Source organism: Channa argus, chromosome 15, assembly GCF_033026475.1.
Source record: "Channa argus isolate prfri chromosome 15, Channa argus male v1.0, whole genome shotgun sequence".
NCBI lineage: Eukaryota > Metazoa > Chordata > Actinopteri > Anabantiformes > Channidae > Channa > Channa argus.
The window spans coordinates 15,852,346-15,877,698 of NC_090211.1; the positions used below are offsets into that span (position 1 = coordinate 15,852,346).

At 40.3% G+C, this 25,353-nt stretch overlaps 2 protein-coding genes across 9 annotated transcripts; one reads left to right on the plus strand and one right to left on the minus strand.

Annotated features, from left to right (window-relative positions):
- Nucleotides 1-98: 98 nt before the first annotated feature.
- atad5a (ATPase family AAA domain containing 5a) lies at nucleotides 99-13,021 on the minus strand. Of its 4 annotated transcripts, none has more exons than XM_067476837.1 (22): nucleotides 12,598-13,021; nucleotides 11,942-12,005; nucleotides 10,021-11,831; nucleotides 9,466-9,550; nucleotides 9,177-9,335; nucleotides 8,619-8,679; nucleotides 8,201-8,449; nucleotides 7,975-8,123; nucleotides 6,247-6,397; nucleotides 5,594-5,914; nucleotides 5,134-5,242; nucleotides 4,901-4,983; nucleotides 4,663-4,799; nucleotides 4,408-4,585; nucleotides 4,125-4,292; nucleotides 3,798-4,028; nucleotides 3,623-3,687; nucleotides 3,293-3,482; nucleotides 2,333-2,490; nucleotides 1,352-2,217; nucleotides 1,061-1,219; nucleotides 99-894 (listed from the first exon to the last, which is right to left on the minus strand). In XM_067476837.1, the coding sequence occupies exons 2-22, from the start codon at nucleotides 11,990-11,992 to the stop codon at nucleotides 816-818; spliced, it is 5,460 nt and encodes a 1,819-aa protein (XP_067332938.1). In that variant the 5' UTR covers nucleotides 11,993-12,005; nucleotides 12,598-13,021; the 3' UTR covers nucleotides 99-815. The 4 variants fall into 4 exon arrangements, with proteins under 4 accessions (XP_067332938.1, XP_067332937.1, XP_067332936.1 ...); XM_067476836.1 differs by having other exon boundaries at nucleotides 100-894; nucleotides 5,134-5,230; nucleotides 8,541-8,679; XM_067476835.1 differs by having other exon boundaries at nucleotides 100-894; nucleotides 8,541-8,679.
- An 859-nt stretch (nucleotides 13,022-13,880) lies between these two features.
- On the plus strand, nucleotides 13,881-23,793 carry LOC137099688 (far upstream element-binding protein 2-like). 5 transcript variants are annotated; one of them, XM_067476854.1, is made up of 18 exons: nucleotides 13,881-14,132; nucleotides 14,600-14,699; nucleotides 14,834-14,893; nucleotides 15,111-15,147; nucleotides 15,291-15,343; nucleotides 17,294-17,365; nucleotides 17,476-17,533; nucleotides 17,742-17,913; nucleotides 18,180-18,278; nucleotides 18,356-18,454; nucleotides 18,545-18,647; nucleotides 18,893-19,014; nucleotides 19,206-19,499; nucleotides 19,606-19,703; nucleotides 19,825-19,907; nucleotides 20,239-20,445; nucleotides 21,668-21,855; nucleotides 22,017-23,793. In XM_067476854.1, exons 1-18 carry the CDS (start codon nucleotides 14,004-14,006, stop codon nucleotides 22,023-22,025), a joined length of 1,983 nt encoding a protein of 660 aa, XP_067332955.1. In that variant the 5' UTR covers nucleotides 13,881-14,003; the 3' UTR covers nucleotides 22,026-23,793. The 5 variants fall into 5 exon arrangements, with proteins under 5 accessions (XP_067332955.1, XP_067332958.1, XP_067332957.1 ...); XM_067476853.1 differs by having other exon boundaries at nucleotides 13,883-14,132; nucleotides 19,822-19,907; XM_067476855.1 differs by having other exon boundaries at nucleotides 13,915-14,184; nucleotides 19,822-19,907.
- The last annotated feature ends 1,560 nt before the right edge of the window (nucleotides 23,794-25,353 follow it).

Consider the following 25,353-nt stretch of genomic DNA (forward strand, 5'->3'; position numbering starts at 1 on the left):
AAATACCAGGGCAAACTAGGATTTCAGGCAGAGTTCATTAACAGGCCTGGTGAGATAAACATTCTGAACATAAACTATGAGACAATTTATTTTTGGTTTTGATAAACCTTTATTTGGTCACAACCAACACCCATTGTAGATAATCTGCACATATTTGAGGCAGGAGAAATAAAAAAAAAAAAAATACAAAGCAAAGTGAATGTGTACGTGAAAAAAATTCTATTCAAAGCTGTCCTCCTTTTGTGATCTTGAACTGCAATCCTGAGTGCAATAACAGTAATTTGTGTGGAGACAATTTATACACAGCCTTTACAAATACAAAAGCAAACTGTATTTTACACTTTAATCTCCTACAAATTATTAATGATTCACATTTGCTCCTGAAAAGCAATTTCTATTTGATAAAAACACTTTGCAAAATGCAAAGCAGATTAAGAGGCTTCAAAACACTACTGTACAAAAAAAACACTCCAACACCGGTTAGTCATATAAAGTATTAATATTCAGTGCATTCTTTGAAAGCACCACTGCTGAATCAACACCTTTCCTGTATTCAGCCAGTCAGTCTGTTCCATCTTGGAGGAAATTAATGAAACCTTCAGACAGTTCACCACTTCATCTCATGCGGAGGTCTGAATCATAAGACAAATGGCAAAACTCACTGACACTAACACACTGTCCATCATCCTTGTGCTCCTGATGCCTGAGCAGTGACTGTAAATGTGTTTATTGTTACAGTCTGAATCATGGACCTTAAAAGTGTTTATTTAAGGGCTGTGCGTGATAACAAGAGCCTGGGTGACCTTCTCTGTAGTTCAGGGGAAATCTTCAGCAAGTTGTTGTAGAGTGGTCTTTTCAAGACCAAGGTGGATCGCATCAAGGTAGTGCAAAAATCTGGTTAAAAAAAGAAAGTGCAATTACACCTTAACATGTTCATTTGTAACCTGACAGCTTTTTGCTTTGCATCAAAACAAAACCTACATCACTTAGAAAAACACATTCTTCCCACAGTTTTAACCCAGACTTGCTGAAAAACTAACAGGGGTTTCTGCGGGCTCACCTTCGTTTGACTTTGCCCTGCTCCTTAAGCTGCTCTGATCTGCAGATTGTGCGAAGTGCTGGCAAGTACTCCAGAGCAGCTGCTGATCTGTTTCCCAGAGCACCGACTACGCCTTTCAACACCAGACTCTCCATCACTTCTGTCCTCCTCTGGACCAACCTGTCACATATCAAAACACAATAGTTTACTTTGAACAAATTAAGGATTGGCTGTTACCACAACATCTTTGTTCTTGAATTAATTTTGTGCATATTTAGATCGTACATGTGTCTGGGGAATAGTAAGACTCACTGTGGTTGACAGGGGTTGACTTGTGTTAAGCTGTAACCTTCACAATGAGGAGCCACAGGGAGGGTAAGCTCTGTTACAACCTGTTTTCCCAACTCTCCTTCCAGTTTTTGGGCTTCGTCCCAGGCTTCTGCTACAGATTCCTGACACCTGTGGAAGCTCAGTGCTTCCACAGTTGCCTGGATCTCCAAGATACGCTCTCCCCTCACCCAGCTCCCCCTGTTAGTCTCAACCGCCCACTCGTCGTTCATCCCATCTTTCAACATTGCACCCACTGGTGTCACTCTTCTGTGAATGCTACACCCTTCTTGATGAACAACCAAAGACGAGTCCATGTAGGACATGTTTTCTAAAAAGTCAGCTACTGATTCCAGACATTGGGAGACCGGGACACTTTTTACCCGCTCCTCAGGAGTCAAAATTTTCCTTTTCACAATTTTTGAAACGGAACTTTCTTTGATATCCTCCTTTGTCCGAGAAGTGGCCTGCAGCTTGCGGAGAGACAGAAAACTCTCTTCTGAGTCTGAGTCAGAGTTTAGTCCATCCTGATCAGGTAGACAGTGCCGTCTCTTGTTCTTCATTCTGCTGGAAACTTTGACTGGACTGCCATCATCTGAGTAATCAGCTGACTCCGCTGTGTGCAGTAACCTGGTATGAGCTGGCATGGTGTCAGATGATAGCGTTTCTTCTGGGTTAACAGAAGGATGTTTTTGTGATACAGAAACAAATGGCTCTAGTTTGTGGGTACAGGTAGTCAGACGTGTTAGTGGTAGAGGTAAGAGAGCCTCCATATTGGAATAGAGTAGGTCTACCCCTCTTCGCCTGCTGTCTGTCAGGAGCTCCAGGCTAAGCACCTCCTCTAGTGGCTTCTGTTAAGAGCATATACCATGTCAATATCTTGCATAAAGTCTCAAATAAAATAAAATTAAATTAAACGAATAACAATAATCTAGACCCCGCTGTTGTGGCGTCTAATTTATTTACCTTGAGCACCCCCCAGATTTCTCTCTCAGGTTCAATATTCAACAGGCCGAGCTTGGTCTCAGTGCAGCCGGTGTCACAGGGAGGGAGAGTGGTCGGGTCAGTTACAGCACACACAGACAAGTCTGCTTCCTCTCCTTTAGTCTCCGTGTTTTGTTCAGCTTTAAAATGCCAATAAGGGGGGAAAACGTAAAAGGTTATTTATAATAATCATAATCATAATAATATTAATAACAATCAACCAATAATCATCATTTGCGATAACAGCGTAAAATAAGTGTCAATGTTGGAATAATAACGCATAAAGACAAATTCCTTGTGATGCCACTAATGTTTTTTAACACCGTTAAGGCAGATTCTGTTATGACCCATTGCCTCACTGGTACAGAGCTTGACAGTCTCTTTCTCTCCAGGCAGAGAAAAGGATCAGTGCGTGATAGGGACGTATTTTTATTTCCAAATTTAAACCTCACCCAAGGACCAAGATAAGAAGTATAATTTTATGTAGATAAAAAATATATTAGATATACACTTACTGGCCACTTTAGTAGGTACACCTGTACAATCTATTGCAATGCAATACAGCAGCTCTGCCATGAATTTCGCTTTTACAGTGTTATAATTTTTCAGTTTTAAGTTGAAATTGTCAAAAAGGGGATAATTCTTCTCTCTGTTAATTATGAGGTTTGATGTAGGTAGTGGAGTCATACTGGGGTACATTATAGGAAGAGGTGGTTCTAAAGATTTGGTCACCCTATTTAAAAGGAAGGAGGGTCCCTATGTACCTAATAAAGTGGCCAGTGAGTGTAGAGTATATTGATTCAATGTGACTTTGCAGATTAAGAAATTATTTAGGCCTAACTAATTTTAACTCAGTTTTCAGTTCATTCGCTTTTTCTAAACAGTACAATCAGTACCATGGTCCTACTCCTTTATAGATGAGAAAAGTCTTACTCCTCCTACCGTGTTTGCCACTGGGGATAAATGGTTTGGTTATGTGGCGGCCCCCAGTGCTGCGGGTCCAGAACTGCAGCTGCAGTAAGCTTTGCCTGATGTCGCAGCCATTGAGTCTGAGAAGAGAGCTGATGTCTGTTAGGTCTGTCCGGATGTCTTCAGCCAGACACAAAAGCTGCAGGTAGCTGCCAACATTTAACTGTGTCACAGAGGAAGGAGGACAAGTGAAAAACTGACTTGTATTATTATGTGCAAACATTTTTGTCATCAACATTCAAGCCAAATTAAACAGCTCACTTAATCAGCAACAAAGAAAGGCCCACAACATCCTCCACTCACCACTGATGGTGTTCTGAAATGGATCTCTTGAAAGTTACCATCAAACATGGAGCTGAAGGCAGGATCTAGAAGATGTAAAACAAACAAAAAAACAAAAGCAAAACAAACAGAAACTTAAAAACCAGACCATATACAATATATAATATAATAAATTTGTCTTTGTTTTACTACTCACCACTGGTAGTGAGGATGACTGGTCTTTTGGTTGTAGTCATAAATGTCTTGATGGCAGCTAGAAACCCAGAGTCATCATCAAAAATAACATCGACTTCTTCAAACAGTATAAGTGAGGTGGCTATCTTCTTGCTCTGTTCTTCATTAGGAGTGTTTGCTGTTGGTGATTTCACAGGTAGGTCTTTATGTTTATTGGCACCCTCATTTTCTTTTGTGACTTTCTTGGAAGGAGCTACATGAAAAAATTAAGGAGAGAGAGAGAAAAGTCTCGTATTGATCACAAAATCTTTTTACAATGTGTCGATACGTCCTCCTGATGTGCATTTACCTGTCTGTTCATTCTTCATAGTGTTAGGTGGCTGCTTGTTGGTGGGTCGACCCACTTTAAAAAAGTTAGCCAAAGAGGTGGGAGCCAGGCCTCCTTTTTTAGTACTTCTTGGTGACTGGGGTTGTTTCCTTGGAGAGGAAACCACTCTACGTGGAGAGTTAATCTTTCCTGAAGGATGAGAATTGGTTCTTGAAATATTTTCACACTACAAACCAACCGTAGGTTATTTCACAAGCCAACAACTCATATGAAACAGTGCTGACAAGGTCAGCTCTTTCCTTACTGGGAGAAGATCCAGGTCTGATGGTGCCAGCACTGCTGCTTGTGCCGTAGCTGTTGAAGTAGGTAGGTTTATAGGCGTTGACTCCTTGACTGCCCACCTGGTGCGACTGAGTGGCTTCCTTGAGCTGGGACAGAATAAGACGTCCACTCCGCTGAGATGAAGCGTTCACCTCAAATACCTTGGGACCACACAAAGACGTTTGTAGCTCTTCAAATAAAGATGCACGACTTTGAAACACATGTGATGCTTTTATACCTTGAAACCCAGCTCCTGGGCACAAGCATAGACTGCAGCAGTTTTTCCTACTCCAGTAGGTCCCGTTATCAGCATTGTGTTACACAACGTGTCCTCTCCATCCTGGGAGTCCTCTTCTCTAGAGTCCCAGTCAGAATCTGCACACAATGGGTCATGACGCAGTCAAAACAAACATGCAGTAAGGCAACAGTTATAAAGAGAAAACACAATCACTGTTTGTTCTTATCTTATCCCTCACCATTGCCGCCTTCTTCTTGTTTCTTGTCTTTCTGCTTTTTTATCTCCTCTCTGTCAGCACGAAGTTTCCATTCCTTTAGCCAACTTTAAAAAAAAAAAAAGGGAATATCAAACACTCTCCCTATAGTCCTAATACAGTCCATTTTTATGTCCATATTTTGCACAGCAAAAACAAGGGCCACGGTTTTGATATTGATGCTGTGAAATGAAAGCAGTACTGCTGTAGTTGCTCACCTGTGCAGCCTCCTGACGGAGGCATTGTTGTCTATAATGTCACAGGAGTGCTGGGGCTGATATTTGTCTGTCCACAACACATCCTCCTTCACCACATCTGAAGAACAAACTGCAGAGGGTAAACTCAAGCTATAAATAGTCAATATGAACCAAAACAGTGATGTTACACAAGACATGTTACATGTTACACAAGACATAAGAAAGTTGCCACGGCAGTTTGGTAGGTCTGCGTCTTATGTCAGTTCAATGATTGGGAGTGTTGCAGTTAAAAGCTCTTTATTTAGAGCTTTATACCAAGCACTTAGCATTGTTAGGTTTGCTCTATAATTAAAATACTAGAGGATTAGTACAAAAATAATAAGGGTTGTAGCCTCAACGATTACGTGTCTCTGTCTTCTAAAGTGAATTTGATTTGATCACACCACTTTCCTATTTGGATTACATACTGTTGTAACCTCACCTATGTTTCCAGCATCCTCTCCCAAAAGCAGGTCGTCCACTACAACCACAGAGTCATCTTTGGGGAGCGAAGGAGGAGATTTGTTGGAAGGCTTGGCTTTCTCCTCCTTCTCCTCCGGTCTGGATCTTTGCGATCGTCTTGTACGGCCTCCTCTTTTGATTGGCTCTGGCTCAGGTGTAGAAATGTTCTCTTGACAATCATTGGCCCGGTGCTTCTTTGCAACTTTGAGTGCCTTTCCCCCTTCATCGTCCATCCTTTTCCTCTTGCCGCCTACTGGTTCAGCTGGCTGTGGGGTGCTTGTGACTCTGGTTGGATCCAGTTCTAATTGATACAATATAGCGGTTCTTGAGGATTTTCAGAGACCCTTAGTTTGGTGCCTTTTTATTTTACATTGGATAAAATAATAAAAATACCAAGCCACCATTTGTGCTTCAAAGGTTTAAATATTCATGAGCATTGCTGTCTCTGGTGTGGTTAATAAATCTTTAAAGGTTAAATCTGGTGTGTGCTATCAAATAAATATAGATAATAAATATTGGAAACAGTCAAAAGGGAAGCAAATCAGAGCTCAATCAAAACCTCCAATAAACTGTAATATATCAATTTTAAACTGAAACATATCAATTTTATTTTCAGTTTTCTGTTGAACTGACCTGAGGCCATGCAGAGCTGCTGTTGGTCAGTGCGTCTCTTTAGGAAGCGAGCGATGAACATCTTAACAGGGAAGCAAGGGTTAGAGGTGCTGATCTCCTCCATTAGATGTTGACGAACACTTTCAGGGATCTCAGGTCTCCAGCCCGAACCCTAAAAGGAAAAAATATCAGTAATTCGAGGTTTTTTCTGTCGTTCAACTCCACAGTAGTTCTGTTAGAAATAGTTCTTCATATTGTTCATCTGTTTTGGGTTATTTGTCCTGAGGAATTTAAGTAGAATACTAATAATGAAATGAATATAAATAAAAAAATGTTAGTTTTTAATAAATTATTTAGAGTTACAATATGATTAAAGGTAGGATGTGTACATCAAAATATTCCGCCTTGCTCAAGCTCTTCTGCTCCCTGCTCTGAAAAGGCTCTGCTGCGCTCTTCATGCTTTTGGCATCCTCTGCCACAGCTGTTTTATGTGCCTTGATCACAAGAAGGTCCAAATTAAAGTTACAGTGTGCAACATTATCACATTTTAATACTATGCTCTAACGCTCATCGTGGTTAAGCCTCCTCTGACAAACACACTGAAGATCCCTGACAGCAGTGCAGAGACATTCGTTTCTATAATGTTGCTGTACTGACAAATTAGAAAAGAGCAACACTTTCTTGACTTTCTACACTTTCTAGTAAGTTTTGAAGCATTTTGTTTCCAATTTCATAACTAAAACTACCTGAAGGGTTGTGCAGAGCATAGCAGGGTATAAAGAGCAAAGTACAGCTGCATCAGAGCAGACAGCATAGAGGAATTATTTTAAGTCTGAGGTAATTTTTAGATTAAGTAGTTTTAGGATATGTTTTGAAACTTTCCATGCATTGCATACTGCGGCTTTAAACATGTGCTTCACCTTTCAAAGATAACACAGCAATACTGCTCTTACACGAACAGCTACAAACTAGGCATATCCCAATACCACTTTTCCCCCAAACAGAGTACAAATACTTAGATTTGAGTACTTGCAAATATCTACTCTTTTGCTTTTAATATGAGTTGCTGGACATCCTAAGGTAGACACACCATCAAATTACATAGGAACAGAAAGTATTGCATGTTGTTCTGCTAAAACAAATATTTCATTTTTTTTTTAAACCAAGCAATAAAATAAATAAAATTTGTTAAAAATAACAAAAAGAAAAGAAAACAAAGCACAGACTTCAGGTGGGGCGCTGGATAAAGAAGTGTGCAAAACACAACAGGGAATAACTTTATAAAATAAAGTAGAACTTCAGGTAAAGCTGTTGTTACGATAAATCTCTCTTGGCTGTTGTTGATGTCAGTCATAAATAATAAACAAATTAAAATGAGCTGGAGAAACAGGACTGTTAGTAACTGGATATTAAGACCTTAGCAAAGCAAAGTTGGATTCAACTTTACTTTTTTCATTGTCATTTGTCTTAGAACAGCTCTTAACCATAGACATTTTTCCACCTCCACTTAGCTGCAGAGGTTATCAGCAGCTTTACAAGTGCTCGAGGACATTATTTGACTCGACACCTGATAGTGGTATCAGCATCGAGTCATCCCCACAACTGAAACTGCACAAGCTTTGTCTGAAATATCAACCATGCTAAACAAACCATTTGTACCTTGTGGATGTACCTTGGTCTTGAGTTCACAGTCAACATTTTGTGAGAGAATAGTTTACAATAATTAGGAATATTAGTATTTCAACATACCCTTTTGCAAAAGGCTCTACGGGCTGGTTTGGTCTTTAAACTAAAGGAGTCAACAACGGAGGGAGGAGAGCAGGATGTTTGGCTCCAAAGCTCTTTCAGGTGACTTAGCAATGGAGACTCGGGCCATGATAGACTCCAAAGGGGGCAATCTGTTAATACACAACAAAAAACTATTAACCCTGACAAACAGTGACAGCTTGCATATTGCTATGAAGGAAAAGCCTACCGGTTGGTGGTTGCTTTATGTGAAGAACTGGCTGAAATGAAGAACAGGAAAGCGAGTATGCCTCTTTGTTGGCAGCTGTCTTGGCCATCTGCTTTCTGAAGGACTCAGGCAGGCCACTTTTCAAGAACTCTCTGCGTGCCCTGAACTGCTCATCATCCTGAGAATTGTCAGAGCCCTCATTACTGATTTCATCAAAGATGGACACCTTCCGTGCAGTCTTTTCTTGGCCAAGTGTAGCCCCTTTGGAGCCTGTCAGAGAGAAGATAAAGCCCTTTTAGAAAAGCTTCCGATAGATAAAAAAAAAATAGAACAAAAGACGGTAACCAGTGGGTAGAACAACCTGGGACAGACTTGGTGTCAGGTGGCATGGCTTTGCCCAGAACATCATTTAGACTGCGTAAAGCCTTTTGTGATTTACTTTTTTCTGGTGCTGTCTGAAGAGGGGCAGCCAGGTCGTCCTCCACGCAGATGACAGAATTCTGATTTTAAAAAGAGTGAATACGCAAATTAGATTTTTGTGTTGTGTCACACAGTATTTCATAAACACTCTTCTGAAACTGGTTTTGTTAAACTTTGACTAACAACTGTGAACGAGTGCAAAATGTGTTCCACATAGAAATAAGTTACAAAACACAGGAAAAAGCTACTCATTTGAACTCTTAGTGTTTTCATGCTGTTTTCTGCTTCAATTTTAAGATTTACAGTAAGTTACTCTAACAAGTAATACAACCGATTAATTCACCAACAACTGGATAAAGATGTATAAAATATTATAGAAAAGTCTATGAGTAAATTTACTTTTAGAACAAAAACCTTTCTGCCACTAAGTTAAGATAAAAAGCCCGTTTTGCTGTCGAATAAAGGCAGTCAATATTTTGCATGGCAAGCCTAAAAATATGATTACAGGACAGCCTGAAGCGGGTGAATAGAAAATAAATACATACTTGAAATATTAATTGTTGGTCTTTTACTGTACCTCATCTTCACAGTAGCTCTTCTTGATAGAGGCCTCATTTCTTGACGAACGCCTTAAGGCGCCCTTTTCCTCTACACAACTTTTCTTACTCTGCTGAATGACTTTGGCTTTCTGCACCAACTTCTTTGCCTGCTTTCTTTTTTTAGACTCATTTGACGTCTGGGGGAGAAAAAGTTTATTTCACCCTCTGCTCATGATTATTGTAACGTTTAAATGTTTTTTCTTGGCCAAGTCACTACAACGATACGTTATATCAGAAATATTTCAAATGTGTAAAATAAATATTTACTTTAGTAGCCAAAGAAACGTTTTTGTCACTTCCACTTTCAGTCCTTAACATGGAAACATTTCTCTGGACTCTAGTGAATTTCATCCTTTAAAAAAAAAAAAAAAAGAAAAGAAAACATTTATTAGTTTTACTAAATGCAGAGTTGTATACCGGCAGCTGTAAATGCAGTCCTTTCTTCATGAAGATGATAATATTCCGTTTTTGTTCCATTATAGTGAAATGTTAATTGAAATGTACCAGTATTTTTTAGGATGTAGATTGTGGCACTGTTGAGTTATCTTACATTGTTGATATATGTTTCAATTTTCCAGTTTTTTTTTTTACCCCTTTTATTTCAACAAGGTTAGATAAAAAGTCAGAAACATATCTTGTACAATACAATTCGGCAAATAAAAACTCAATGTATAACCTTTATAAAGTTGGGGTTTATTGAAGGACTGGAACCAGTTTTTGCTTTTTTACTTACTAAACTGGCAATTTAGTATATCAATGCAATCAACATGCTTTTCACAGGATTATATTATAGGATGAAATCAAACTATAACCATGTGTCACCTGATTGGACTTTCCTCTGTGTCTGGTGGACACACCATCTCTGCTACAAAGACTCCATGTTTGGACTTCTTGGCCTTTGGAGTGGACATCCTCACAGGGATGTCAGATAAAGCAACAGCACTATCAGCATCCTTTGACTCATTCTGTTTCCTGGTTCTTCTAATAGGAGTTGCTTGGGTGGTTTCAGGTGTGTTCCTGGCTACAGCCCCTCTTCTGGACCTTCTCACAGCTGGGATGGAGGGAGTTGAGGTGATGGGGGGCTCTTCTTCTTTGCTATCAGTTGTGTTCACTGCATCTTCCACATGAGCAGGTGAGGTGCTCACTGCCTCCTTTACTTCTGTGGCTTTCTTTCGGCCTTTTCTTGTCGGTTTCTTTTTAGTTGCATGCTTTTCCTGAGAGGAAGCAGAAGCTTGCTCAACAGAGGGATTACCTGCAGCATCCTCCTCAGCAACATCATTTGCGGCATCCAAATTGTTTTCTTCAGATTGGTTCTGCTTTCCCTGGCTTTTTCCAGGTTTTGTTCTGGATCCATCTAGGCTAGGCTGTTTGAAAGCAGCCATGAACTGTTTTCTCTCTGCCTCGCTGCATTTGGGTGTTAATTCACTCTCAAGTACTGCCAGCTCTAAGTCCTCCTCTTGAAGGACTACATTGGATTTCCGTTTTACAGCCAAAGAGGTAGAAGGAAGCTGGGGTCCAGTCTCTGTGTCAGGTGAAGCTACTATTTCTGCAGGACAATTTGTCACCTTTTTTCGGTTAAAGATGGAAGCCATCTTTCCCACAGCCTTGACTGCATTCTGCTTGACTGGGACTTCATGCACTTCAGCCTGGATTGTGAGGGTTCGGGGTGAGACTTGAAGCGATGGCTCCCCAGATCCCATGTTTTCTTCAGCTTTAGGATTATCCAACAGGTCAGTGTCCATTTTCTCTTCTTCTGTTGTAATTTTATTTTCATAATTTTTGCTGTGCTCACCTTCTGCATCCTCTTCATCGTTGTCCTGACTCTGACTTCGCACAAAATCCTCAAAAGAGATTGTGATTGTGCTGCTGTTTAACTGAGAGGCCTCATCCACATTAACCTCCATGCTAACATCACACAAGGAATTCTCCAGCTCTTTCTCCTCTAGTTCTGGTTGCTCTGACTCCTGCTGCTGCCTTCCAGAAGTTCGTGCAGCAGTTTTTGCCACTTTTGCTTTATCACTCAAAGGCACAACTGGAGATGAAGACACACTCTTGAGGTCTGGTTGATTTTTGATACTTTTCCCACATTTGGAGTCCTCTTCATGAAATTCATCTTTTTCAATCTGCTCCGTGTTGACAATCACTGCGTCATCCTTCTCTGATGTTCCTGCACTGACACAATCTTCAGCAGTACATTTCCCCGGCAAAGCTGCCGTTTTGCTCCCAAGGATGCAGCAGCTGCTAGTCTTCTCTGGTGCTGCATCTTTGCTTTCAAGTGGTTCTTCACCAACCACGCAGCTTAGCTCTTCCGTGGAGCTAACAGCTTCAGCCTCCACAAGTTTCCTTGCAGCTTTAATGGCTTTTCTACCCCGTTTCTGAGATCCCTGTTTCACTGCTGCCTCTGGGCTGGGCAGTTTTTGTGCAGACAAAGACATTTGACAGTTCTCTTTAGGTTGTTCTCGTGGGCTTGTCTTCTCTTTAGAGGATGAAGCTTTCCGGCTAAAGTAGTCCATGATGTTGTTGGATCGGGGAGGAGAAAACGGTTTCTCCCCAGCCTTGGTTACCGGAGAGAAATAGTTTGTGATTGTCTTAACAACAGGACTGCCGCCATCTTTGCGAGATTTCTTGCAGGGCTGTAAAAGGAGTGACAAAGGTAATCATGAACGAGAACTAATAAATAAGAAAAAATAAAAATGAACAGCTACTACATGCTGGACAAAGCCCAGCCTTTTCAATGAAATACCTGGGTGTCAAAGTCTTCAATGACAGATGCCATAGCCACAACACCAGCCATAATTTGCAGAGACCTGAATCAAAACAAAACATTATACATGCGTAGTTATTAAAGGGAAGTAGAGGTTTACCTCTACATTTCAGTCAGAGGAGCCTTCTGTCCCCTATCGTTCCTGTTTACTGTTATTAAATAAAAGGCATAAAGTCAAAACAATCTTTACAGATTAAAACGTATCTAATCAAATCACCACACAAGTAACAGTGAGCACATTAACGAATTACAAAATCGCTTTAACGTTTTTAACTTGGTATGCGGCAGCCCTTTCAGTTATAACGAAAATTTTTACAATTATTGTTTTAAATAAATATATCTCTGTAGGCCACAATTCCTATTACACACACTGTATATTACGCCACTATATGTAGCACTACTGACACTGTAAGGAGCCCTGGAGAGTAAGGTACGCAGAGTGCTGTGTAGCAGCAATACAATAATAAGCAGCGAAAAATTATTGTAAACAGCATATTAACCTATACATTATTAAACAGCAACTAACGCGACTGTTATTATTATTTCTGACATGGCGCCCAGCGCCTCTTACAGTTATGTGCCAAATGTCAGAGCCACAGGCGACCAGGAAAACAAAGGTTAAGGAAAACACTCACCGATAATGCCAAACCGGTAATTTGCTGCAGCCCAATAAAAAAAACCTAAACAAAACAAAAGTCTTCTTAAACTTGTGGTTCACTTCCCCGTGTGTGTGTGAATGACGCTAAGCTCATTGTGTGGCAGCTGTTGTTTGTCAGCGGACATATAACGTTAAAGACAACAAGCTAGCAGGCTTCGCTGGGTGCTACTTTAAGAGCGACTCCGCTCGGCGCACTTCTTCCCAAGAGCAGTTCCCACATTTGCCACATATCAGCCACGGACACCGAAGCGCAAAGAGAAAGCGGTTATACGCATAATACCCGAACTAATCCAAATAGGGATTTAATGTATATGTTTCTTGGTGTAGGGTGCTCTTTCAAAAACGCGCCAGCCTGGTTATGAATGAAGGGCGCCAAATGTACACGACCTTTGGTGTAGTGAAATCCGGCCAATCACTGGAAAGAAAATGCCACCGTCATCAGCTGACGTACTTCACCCACAACAAAGATGGCGTCTGGTGTCAAGTTTCAGTGAGGGGAAGAAGTGACAGCTACCTCTACTGGCTGCTCCAACTCAACACAAAATGCTCTCCCTGGAATTATTACACTTTTGTTTTAGTAATTACAAATATTTTATATTTTCTGTTGTGCTGATTAATTGCAGTTAATTAGGCTAATAAAATAGCTGATAGCATAATTAATGTTCTGTTGATTGTTCAATTGTAGTCTAATTATAATAAACAACTTTAATGTCAGTAATATCACATATAGACAGATTTAGACACTTTCTGCGGATATTTTTAGCAGACAACCAGGTCACCAAATGAAAGTAACGAATGAAATATATATTTATTATTACATAGATTCTCAGCACTGATCTGAATATGTTTCCCCATTGTTTTGTGAAGCCATTCTCTAACTATTTGACGACTAACTATTTGGAGATGGTTTTAAGGAGCTGACAATGGGACTACATGCTAGTCCATCCTCTGAGTGGGAACAACAGCAGCAGAGGCAGCAACTACAACAACAATAAAACGTATTTCTCAAAAAACATTCTACATCCTACACCATTCTGGGAGAAAGCATTTTTTCAAATACAGTCACAATATGAAATATTTAAACCCACGAAATCTTTTCTTTCGAGACGCTGAACCAAAACAATTTGTTCATGGTTTTGCTTGAATAATAACGAAAATGAATGAATATGAATCTTATAAAAATAGCAACCAAGAATTTGTGTCATCAAGTAACAATCTGATAATAACGCGTTATCGGAGTAGGATTGGATGTGAGTGAACCTTCCCGGCTGCCGTCGTGTTTCCACCGTGTTCCCTCAGCTTTAACTTGACTTTCCTCTTCACTCCTGCGCAGCTCTGGTCCCGGGTCTTCTACTCACTGCCTCTCGCCTGAACCTGGTTACTATGTCGGAGTACAACGCGGTTCCACCGCCCGGCTCCGGGGCCCCTCTGGGCGGACAGGCAGGTCTTGGCAACGGAGCAGCAGGCATTAAGAAAGATGCATTTGCAGACGCGGTGCAGCGGGCCCGGCAGGTGAGGGATGTGACAGGCTGGACGGGGAGGATGGAGGGCCAGCTAAGTAACGGTAGTTAGCTTGACAGCTATCGTCGTTGACACAGTTCGCCACATAAACACGGACTTTATGTTTTGAAATAACATAATTTTCCGACACAGTAAATGGAGTTCGGTAATATCAGTGTTGTTTCTCAGTTTTTCATGACATTGCTATTATTGCAGTTCACTGGCTAATGTTTTACCATAATTATATTGTCAGATTGTGTTTAACGTAGCTGCACATATGTACATGTGCGAAAAGAGTCTAAGAAAGTGTAAATGTACATTTCATTTTCAAATGTATATGCAGTTACTGTATATGGATATGAAAAGGAGTATAACTCACAGTTTTCTCTAGCTCACAATGTCTAAACAATTGTGTTTAGGTAATAAACTAAAATTTCTTGTATCATTTGTTTGTTTTCATAATTTGAACTTGTGTTCAGATTGCAGCTAAGATAGGGGGTGATGCTGCTCCTATGAACAACAACACTGCATCAGATGGTTTTCCATTCACTGCACAGAAACGACAACTTGAGGACGCAGGTAAATCTGACGGCTTAACTATATCTCTATTGCATGGTTGACAGGGGCTTAGATACAGAACATATTTTACGCAGTCCTCCATGCAGCAAACACTAGCCACTATGTTAAATATCTATTGTTTCTACAACTGGCAGATGAACCAGAGACCAAGAAACTGGCTGCACAGAGTGACTTGGATTCAGCCCAAGCACTGTGTGAGTTTTAATTTCCTACTTGAACGTTGCTTACTGACAGCCATCCTGGTGTACAGTATACCTGTTTCAGTAGTTTGCCCTTTTACCCTTGTTTGTCCACACTTCCCCCTCCTCTGTCTGTGTCATTTTCTGACCTCACAGTCCATCAGTAATCCAAAACCTGTCCGTTGCTCATATTTGTTTCACACTCTTTCTCTCTGTTGCTGTACCATTTCAGCATTTGGTGCACAGCTAGCTGCTCTTGCACAACAAAGGTGAGACCATGCAGAGTTCATTTTGTGTTTTGTGACTGTGGAGAGAACAAAAGACTAGACAGAAAATGCATGTAGAAATGTATATAACCTACTTTGTTGCATCTTATTCCTTCTTTTTCATCCTAACTTTCTGACTTCCCCAGGCCTGCCTCCACGTCAGAAGAGTACAGTGTTCCAGACAGCATGGTGGGACTCAGTGAGTGCAATCCAACTTTGTTTCAGCGAACATTTTCAAGAAAAAGTAATGGCACTTCTTTTCAAATTTCCTGATTTACTGCATACCTTGGTCATGAAATGTGATCTGATCACCAAAGTCAAAAATATCAACAAACTAATCAGTTCAGCTGATAAAACAGTTATGATCTTTAAAGTTCATTATTGCACACACCCATTAAAAATAAAAAGTGATGGTGGATCAGCAACACTAACTAACTTTCTAATGTCTTTAAACATCAGCTAGAGTCAGGCATTAGCAAGCCTCGAGTCAAATGAACCAAAATGAAGTTGTGGTTTACCTACTACCCTTAATATAAAAACAATCAAACAGTGTCAGTGTGGTCTTCACAAGCAGGATCTGATGCGAGCCATACCTCACAAAAATCAAGGTCAAGAATTGTTCATTTTCATGTAGCTGAAAGAGATACAGAGTAATCTCAAAGACTTTAGATATTCATTAGTCTGCAGTAAGACATATTTTCTTTAAATGTGAACAATTTGGTACTATGGCTACTCTCCGTAGAAGTGGGTGCCCAGCCTAGATCACTCCAAAGACATAAAAAAGCCTAGAGTAACAGCTTACGACTTCAAGGATTCATTGAAGTTGGTTAACAAGCTGCTGCTTCCCAAAAACAATATTACAGCAAACCTGAATTTTGCCAAAGACCGCCTTGACACTTCACATCACTACTGGAAAAAGGTTTTGAGGAAAAAAAACCCAAAAAACTTGTTTGCAAAGAACATTCATGGCTACATATAGCACAACAAAATGCATACCATGAAAACATGATTCCATCAGCGATGCATGGTTGAGTGATTTGGGACTACTTTGCTGCCTCTGGACCTGGGTCGCTTGCTATTGTGGAGGGAAAAAGTTTATTAGACGTTCTGCAGGATAATGTCAGAGTGGCTGTTTATAAGCCGAAGCTCAGAAGAAACTGAATGATGCAGCAGGAAAAACGACCCTTAGCATCAAAATAAATCTACTAAAGAATGGCTTTGGATACATAAAATCTGCCCTTTGAGGTGGGGCAGTCAAAACTTGGACATCAACCCCAATGAAGTGCTGTGGAATGACTTGAAGGAATCTGTTTACACCAGACAGTCTAAGAATACGGCAGAGGTGGAGCAGTTCTGTAAGAAACAATAGTCCAAAATTTGTATTGATCATTGTGCTGGTCTAATCCACAGCGACAGGGAGCATTTGCCTGAGGCAGTTGCTGCTAAAGGAAGTTTAACGTGTTATTAAAATAACTTCTGCTAAGACTTTTTTCGCCATTGCCAAATATTATATTATATAAAACACCAACTTTGTTTTTTAAATTTTGATGAAAATCTGATCACATTTCTGTCACACTCTAAAGGTGAAGTAGTAGTTTTCACCCAAAGTGAGAGGTGGAGAGGGGAATGTCCGCAGGGAGAGGCAGGTGAGTGGCTGGAGGAGCTTGGAGCTCCCCTAACAGGTGAAGCGGTGGGGCGGTGTGCTAAGAGGAGACTGTCTAATTCCAAGGGCGCAAACTGAGGGGAAGTAGAGCCGTAAAGGTGAGTGGAGTGGAGCAGGGTGGCTGGAGGTTCTTGAATGGGGAGAAACAAGGTATGATTAAAAGCTAAATTTCTCTGCTACCGTGTGGTTACTGAGACGATCTGGCATTGTGGAGTGAAGGAGACCGTTATGACCGTTATTACGTTAGCAAAACCGTGTGATCGCTGCTGCAGCTCCAGGTTCGCCCACACACGCATACATAAAGGGGAACAAAGGGAAAAGGAGGAAGACAGGGAGGTGGAGGAGAGCGTGCTGTGACAATTTCATGACCAATTTATGCAAAAAAACTAAAAGTTGCAAACTGCCACCTTTTTTCTTTGGACTATATACTGATGCTGCTCTGTTTCTTTGATATAAGATACAGAGCTTTTCTCTATTTGTTGGCAGTTATTGGCCGTGGTGGTGAACAGATCAATAAGATCCAACAGGAGTCGGGTTGCAAGGTTCAGATTGCTCCAGGTACTGTGTGCACTTCTCTGGAATTAGCCTTAACAGATTCATATCTCTATTAGTTTACAATTGAACTGTCCTTTATATTTTACTTACGTACTTTCTGTGTGTATCTCCAGACAGTGGAGGCCTTCCAGAGAGAAGCGTCTCTCTCGCAGGTTCACAGGACTCCATAGAGTAAGTTCCTGACTTTAGGCAAATTCCCTCATTATCATTTTATGTGGAATCTCCAGAATTGTCCAGTAATAATGCAAATGGTGTTTTAGCTTTTGTCCCCCTTTCAGTAGAGGTAGGACAAGAATATAAAACAGTCTGTTCCCTAGACCTTGATGACATGATGTTATAAAATAGATGTATAGTAACTGGTTATTTCCTCCACGGCTAGGAAAGCCAAGAGGTTGCTGGATGAGATAGTGTCACGAGGGAGAGGTACACCCCCCTCTTCTTATCAGGAGCCCACAAATGGCCAAAATGGCACCGTTCAAGAGATTATGATCCCGGCTGGCAAGGCTGGCCTTGTTATCGGTAAGGGGGGAGAGACCATTAAGCAGCTACAGGTACTTTGCCACAAATGCTTGCCGTACATCATAGTATTACTGAACATTTTTTAAAGAGTTGAATTTTCAGACAATTTTGTCATGTGTCTTTATAACATAAAAGAAAATTAGGAGTGAATACAAAAAAGCAAATTGTTGATAAAAAAATTAATTGCCTTGCCCTTGTTATTTTAAAATGAAGGGGTACTAACTGTTGTATGTTTTTGTTCTTCAGTTGTGTGAAAAAATAAGTATATAACCTTAAATGTAATTGTGGGATACTGTAGGAGCGTGCAGGAGTGAAGATGATTCTAATCCAGGATGCCTCTCAGGGCCCCAATGTTGACAAGCCTCTGCGCATTATCGGAGACCCCTACAAAGTCCAGGTAGCTACATACGAAGTTCAAAATACGTTTGCAGTGCTAATTTGCAATGTACTTTAATCATAATATTACTTTTTCAGCAAGCTCAGGAGATGGTGCAGGAGATTTTGAGAGAGAGAGACCATGGAGGCTATACTAAAAGAAATGACTATAGCTCCCGAATGGGAGGAGGCATGGACGTAAGTGTGTATAGTACCAAGACAATAAATGGGACCAGTTGACTTTGAATCAAACCTAATTTTTATAAAAACATTTTGTCCTTCACTTAGATCCCAGTACCACGACACTCAGTCGGTGTTGTCATTGGACGCAATGGAGAGATGATTAAGAAGATCCAGAATGATGCTGGCGTTAGGATACAGTTTAAACAAGGTGGGAACCTGTGATGTGTGATGGTTGCATAAGGTTGCATTTGTATAAACAGTCCACTTTTTGATGATGTAACACTTTTAATTAATAGAGAAATTAGTATTATAAGGACAACAGCAGCAGTTTAGTGAAACGACTTTCTTCGAGTTGGGTGTTGATTCTTAGTATACTACAAGTGACCCTTTCACATTAGTATTAAAAAAAAAAATTATATTAATATTTCTAAAAGCTTATTTATTTTTCCTCAGATGATGGGACTGGTCCAGATAAGATCGCCCACATTAGTGGTCCTCCTGATCATTGCGAACTTGCTGCCCAGATCATCAATGACCTGCTGCAGAGCATCCGAGTCAGGGAGGAGGGACAGGGGGTATGAAATACTCTAAAACAATGCTCAGACGATAGCTTATACGCCTTAGTTTTAGTAAAGCATCATTATTATCATCATCAAGCAGCATCTTCAACCAAATGCACCAGGTGTCAGACTGTTTTCTTTTTTGGTCATTAAATCTGCAACCGCGTTCTTTAGAAAACAGTTGAGCCTCTCTCCTGAATTTACAGGGTCTCCCAGGCCCTCCAGGCATGCCTGCAGGCAACAGGGGTAGAGGAGGGGGACAAGGTGGTTGGGGTCCACCTGGAGGGGAAATGACCTTTTCTATTCCTGCCCACAAGTGTGGGCTTGTGATTGGCCGGGGAGGAGAAAACGTCAAGTCCATCAACCAGCAGACAGGGGCATTTGTTGAAATTTGTCGGCAGCCACCCCCAAATGGTGACCCCAACTTCAAGCTGTTCATCATCCGGGGCTCCCCGCAGCAGATCGACCATGCTAAGCAGCTAATTGAAGAGAAGATCGAGGTACATAGCCATTCTAGTTTTTAGTGACTTGCTGTTCATAAACTGACAGAAGCAATATTAATTTGATTGAAAGATTGATTTGATGAATTTTTGTAATGTGCTTCAGGGTCCTCTCTGTCCTGCGGGTCCGGGGCCAGGTGGACCAGGTCCTGCTGGTCCAATGGGTCCCTACAATCCCAGCCCATATAATCCTGGACCACCACAGTGAGTAGCTACAACTACAACTAATGTGCAACTGTGCGTGTCACTTTATGTTTAAATGAGACAGACATTTAGAGCATTTGAGATGAACTACACAATAAACTGTTTCTGCGCTCCTCAGCAGTGGGCCTCCAGGTCCTCACCAATACACTCAAGGCTGGAACAACACCTACCAGCAGTGGCAGCCCCAGGCATCCCATGACCCCAGTGAGTCACCTCTGACTTCACCACCTCACTTGGTTTTCAGTGCTTAATTCTTCCATTTTTGATGTGAATCACAAATACCCTGCTACAGTACCTTCATCCCTTACTTCCCAATCTTTTGTGATGAGCAAAAAAATAATAATTTTCTAAATCTGGGAAGGTCAACAGAGGAGTGCTGATGGAAATGTTTTATGAGATGACTTTGCCTTAAGCAGCTTTGGCTAACCGTGTTTCTGTTTTCCCCCTGGTCTCCAAGCTCGGTCTCCAGGCCAGTAGCAGGGGCTCACCCTCACCCTATGAGGACCTCACCCCCTCCACCCTGCATCTTTTCTAGGCAAGGCAGCAGCCAATGATCCCAACGTAGCCTGGGCGGCCTACTATGCTCAGTACTACCAGCAGCCAACGGGGGCTGTGCCAGCCCAGTACCCTGCAAACCCAGCGGGAGGTGCCCATACATCAGGGGAGCAGACCCAGCCCACACAGACGCCAGGGGGCCAGCCAGACTACACTAAAGCCTGGGAGGAGTACTACAAGAGGATGGGTGAGACAGCCAAAGATCATCACGTATAACTTTGCAGATGAACAGTTTTTCAAACTAATGAGAAAAATCTTTTAGAGTCAGTTGATTAAACTGAAATTCAGTCAACCACTCTATTTGTTCCTAGTCATTTTTAATTGCATCCCCAGTTTGTATTTTTTTAAAGAAATATCCCATTTCTAATTTTGTGAAAAGGTGTTTTATGCATGCCTTTTTTTTCAGTTTTCACTCATTGATACATTTATGGGGGTTTTTTTGTTTTGTTTTTGTTTTTAATTTTGCTGTAATAATTTGCTATTTCAATTGGCATCCTAAATATCCAGGGCCCTTTCATGTTATTAACAGATCTGCCACATCTGCACACTGGTATAAACAAACTAGTTTAGCCCTGCTGAAGTTGTATTATGGATCATTCTTCATTTTGTCAAAACGTCTGGAAGTTGATTGTAAGGTTTCTGAAATGGTGGACAAATGGAGAACTGCAGCCTACAGCTAAGAGGAAGGTGGAGGTGAGGTGTAATATAGACAGAATCAGGTTACTTCCAACATTAAAAGTAATATACCAACACAGCGATTGGCCTCTAGGAGGACAATTATATATTTAAGCAGACTATCCGTTGTCAACAAAAATTAATTACTCATTTTTTCAGCAATGGGCCTCTAGGAGGACATTTATATATTTAAGCGGACTATCCGTTGTCAACAAAAATGAATTTCTCATTTTTGTACACAAAAATGAATTTCTCATTTTTTTACACAAAAATGAATTTCTCATTTTTGTGTAGGCGGTTTGGCTATCATGTTGTTCATGTGTGTTCAAGCTTACGTGTATTCTTCTTAATCATTGGTAGTAGATAAATGTTACTGTTTGTTGTGTGTGTTTGTCATAACAGTTTCATGCCTCTCTTTATTCGGGTGACAATCACATTATGCAAACGTAATGACACAGATGAGAGAGAAAACAGCAGACGGGTTGTTTGCGGGGTTGCATTACTTTCAGGCACTGTTTCACTGACAAAGTAAATATACAAAATTTCTTGATATTAAATTATAATATATTAAATCACTGACTGTAATACAACAGCAGGATCAATGGAGGTTTCTCCAAATTGACAGGAGTAATGTGCATTTTGCGCCCAAACCCAACCATGCATTTGATGTTTAGTAACATTGACGACGTGGTGAGCTGCTCTAATTGACTAATTACCTTTGTTGTTACCTCCAGCTCAGGCAGGCGGCTCCGTACCTGCTGTACCAGCTACAGCCGCAGGAGCAGCAGGGGCTGCAGCATCCACAACAGGAGGCCAGCCGGACTACAGTGCAGCCTGGGCTGAGTATTACAGGCAGCAGGCTGCCTACTACGGGCAGACAGGACAGGTCCCCGGGCAGCCAGCCACTCCTCAGCAAGGACAGGTTGGTTTGTTACCATGATGCTGTGGTATCATTCCATTTGCAGTGAATTTTCATTTTCTTTATATTTGAAAATAATTAATTTTGGAGTTTAGAGCAAGGACTTAATACTTTAGTGGTTTTCCCATAGATAATGTGCTTCCTTTTAACATGTTGTACATCAGACCCAGTGAGAGCTCATCTCAGAAGGTCGAATGTCGGACAGAATCAAGAACACAAGATGAAGAGGACAACCCTGAACTTAAGGCCAGGATCTACACTTTTTTTTTTTCGAGTGGAAATTAAACCATTCCTCACCTGAAACACCACCTGAGCACCTTTTTTCTGGGAAAATGGGAACTTAAATGTTCTAGTGCTGAGAAGAGAGAATAATCTCATAGTGGTAGATACATACACTTGCTTCTTGATGCCACTTCATACATTTATGCCATTGGAAAAAATGGAAGCATTGAAATACCAATAATATCTGCCATCTTTCTTTTAGAGTTTTCTTAAGACTTCTAATTCTCTCTTACCCTTATATTGCACTGTTATACTTGCTGAGATAGTAGAACAATAGTTATACTGCGTATTAGATACAGTAATTAAATCAGAAAATATTGTTTAAAGCTCATTTAATTCGTTTAGTGCCTTTTTGAAATGCACATTTCCCTCACTTGAGCCATGAAGAACAACTGCAGAACAAATTTAACCATCTTTCTACTTTTGCACATCCCAAGCTGTGTGTAAAGATGTGGAAGTATTCTCAGAGCTGTAAAGCCATGAGTTGTTTGAGAGATGTTGAGTGTTGGATGACAACTTTTTAAAATTGATCATAAATTTCAGGGATTTTGGTTTTGGATAAAAATTACTAATGTGTTGTTTTTTTTTTCATGTTGTAATCAGTTAATATTTCTTTCCTTGCCGCTGTTTGTTGCATTTTTAGCACAAGTATATTTGCAGTTTAGACACCTCTTTGCATTCTTCAAATGTTCATATTGGAGATACAAAAAGCTTTTCTTTTGGGTTTTCAAACAAAACAAACAATGGCTTACTGCAGACAGGCTAAAATGCAAAGGAAAGCTTGATGTCAGCGATCCTAGTTATTTCATATTTCTGTTATACTTAGTAATATGTGATACTAGCAAGCATTCCCATTGAAGCAGCTACAATGAGAACATTTCATGTAAATCAAGATTCAAACCATACATTTGAACCCTTCTATAATTTTGTGTAATCTGTTGCATGTTATTTTTCACTTTTGTATAATGAAAAAAGATTCTGTTGATCTTCCCACAGTCACTTTATGTGCAAAAGAATGAAAATGTAGTCTTCCAATGTGTCCCACTCCAACATACATCGCATATTTACATATATTCAGCAATATGGGGTTGTTGGTTTTGACTTAGAGATGTATCAGGTGTGATTCTTGTATACTGAACCGCAGCTGCGATCCTGCCTTTGGCAGCAGTGTTGATATTGTTACTAAATGACCACCAGCAGCAGTAATTTGAATAAAAAAGGCAAAACTCATTTACTTTAAAACAAAAATGTCAAAGATTTTGTTGTCTTTTATGATCTTTTTGTAAATACAGCAGGTACTGTAAAGACAGTAAATTTATAGTATTCTATTGTCGTTTGACAAAATACAAATTGAGATTAGAAATCCCCCCTCTAGGTGTCACCATTTGCTGTCTTCCTATAAATAATGTAAGCCAAGGCGGACTCCCAGTTACTGGCAAAAAAAAGAGAAGTGAATCTGTGCTTAAGGTTAAAAAAATAATAATCTGATTTACACACATCTACAAGATATGTCTTATTTCTACATTCAGTTTGTGTTTCTTTTGAGAAAGTGTCTCACTAACTGTTCATCGAAAAAAGTGACTGCATTAACCACAAAGATATATGGGTGTGAGTATACTTATACCGGAGTACACTTACTGCACCAAACACATTTTTTTAGCTGTAAGAAAATAAATCTGCAACAGTGCAACTTCAAAAATTATTTAATATCTTTAAAATTAAAAACATCTGATTTGCATTCTACCACCTCCAAAGGCACAGTCATACTTATAGCAGACCAAATTCAGAAAACACTGCAAATAAACATCTTTTTTTCTCAATTTGTTGTTTTTGTTTTTTTTTTTACATAAGAAACAATGTACTATAAAGATGACTAAACATTTTTCTTCTTGGGTAAACAATGACCATTCTATATGCTGAAGATCATTAAAAGACTTAAGTGATATGTGCTGAGCTGTGGTACCACTGGATTTCATATTGAGGATGGTGTGCTGGTTTGATGCAGTGCCCATTGAAGATGTGTGCACTGCAGCTTTTTAAAGACATTGTATTAAGAAAATCCAAAACTGACATGTTCACAACAACCAATCTTGACAAACAGTGTTTAAGAATATGGATGTTTAAAGCAAAACAAAGCCATTGGCAGGAGGGCGGAAATGCACTGAGACAACAGCACAGTGGAGGGAGACGAATGTTGGTGGAGGACTGTGCAGAAAGACCCGTCAGATTTGACACCTCTCACCAAATTCTCTGAATCACACTTCGTGGTACAGGGTCTTCGCATGTAACCCAACACCTGCACACCACTTTAAAAAAAAAACACACCGAAGACTTCAAACAAAATGAGGAAGAAAAGAAAAACATTTCAGATCAACTCGGTCAAAGTTTCAAAGACAATAGTTAATATGTGCAAAAAGGCAGAGCAATAGCTTGTTTGTGGTAATGTCATCAGATACTGTATGATACAGAATTGGTAACTGAATGTACAATCACAAATCAAGAATGCACACAGAGGTTGCTTACAATGTGTGACAACACAGCACCATACACTGCACAAGAGGTTCACTTAGTGACAACAAAATTCAAAATAGTGGATAAATATACAGTAGATTATATCACCATTCTTAGTCAGGCACAGTCCTCCTTAAAACACTTTAAAAACAACAGGATCTGGGATCAAAGCAAAAAGGTTTGGCACACATGAGGAACAATATACTTATTTAAGGCAAGATAATGACAAAGGATAATGAGGCCAAAAAAGGAACCTATTATATGAAAGGAATGGAGCACTTTGAACAGAAATGTATGACACATACAGTACCTCTCTCATGGAACCAGATGTTCAATAAAAGTGAGAGGATTTTTTTTGCAGCAACTAATGGGAGCCACCATTTCCACAGCCCTAGCTGTGTAGCGGCTGAGACAGGCACTCCAAGAACACAACAATGTTTTATTTACAGGCAAATAAAATCAAACAGGAAATATGCACGCTCCCAATTGAGAAAATTTGAGTGCCTTAGAAAATATCTACAGAGGAGACACTTGGCATAACTCACAATCACACAACCTGACAAACACACACATACCATCAGGGAAGAGATGGTTCAGTCGGCCTCTGGAAGTAACTGAGAGGTGAGTCCCCAGTGCTCATTTAAGCGGAAAAACAGAAAACACACAACACAAGCACACCCCAAATCCCCAAAATCTCTTCCCTTTTTA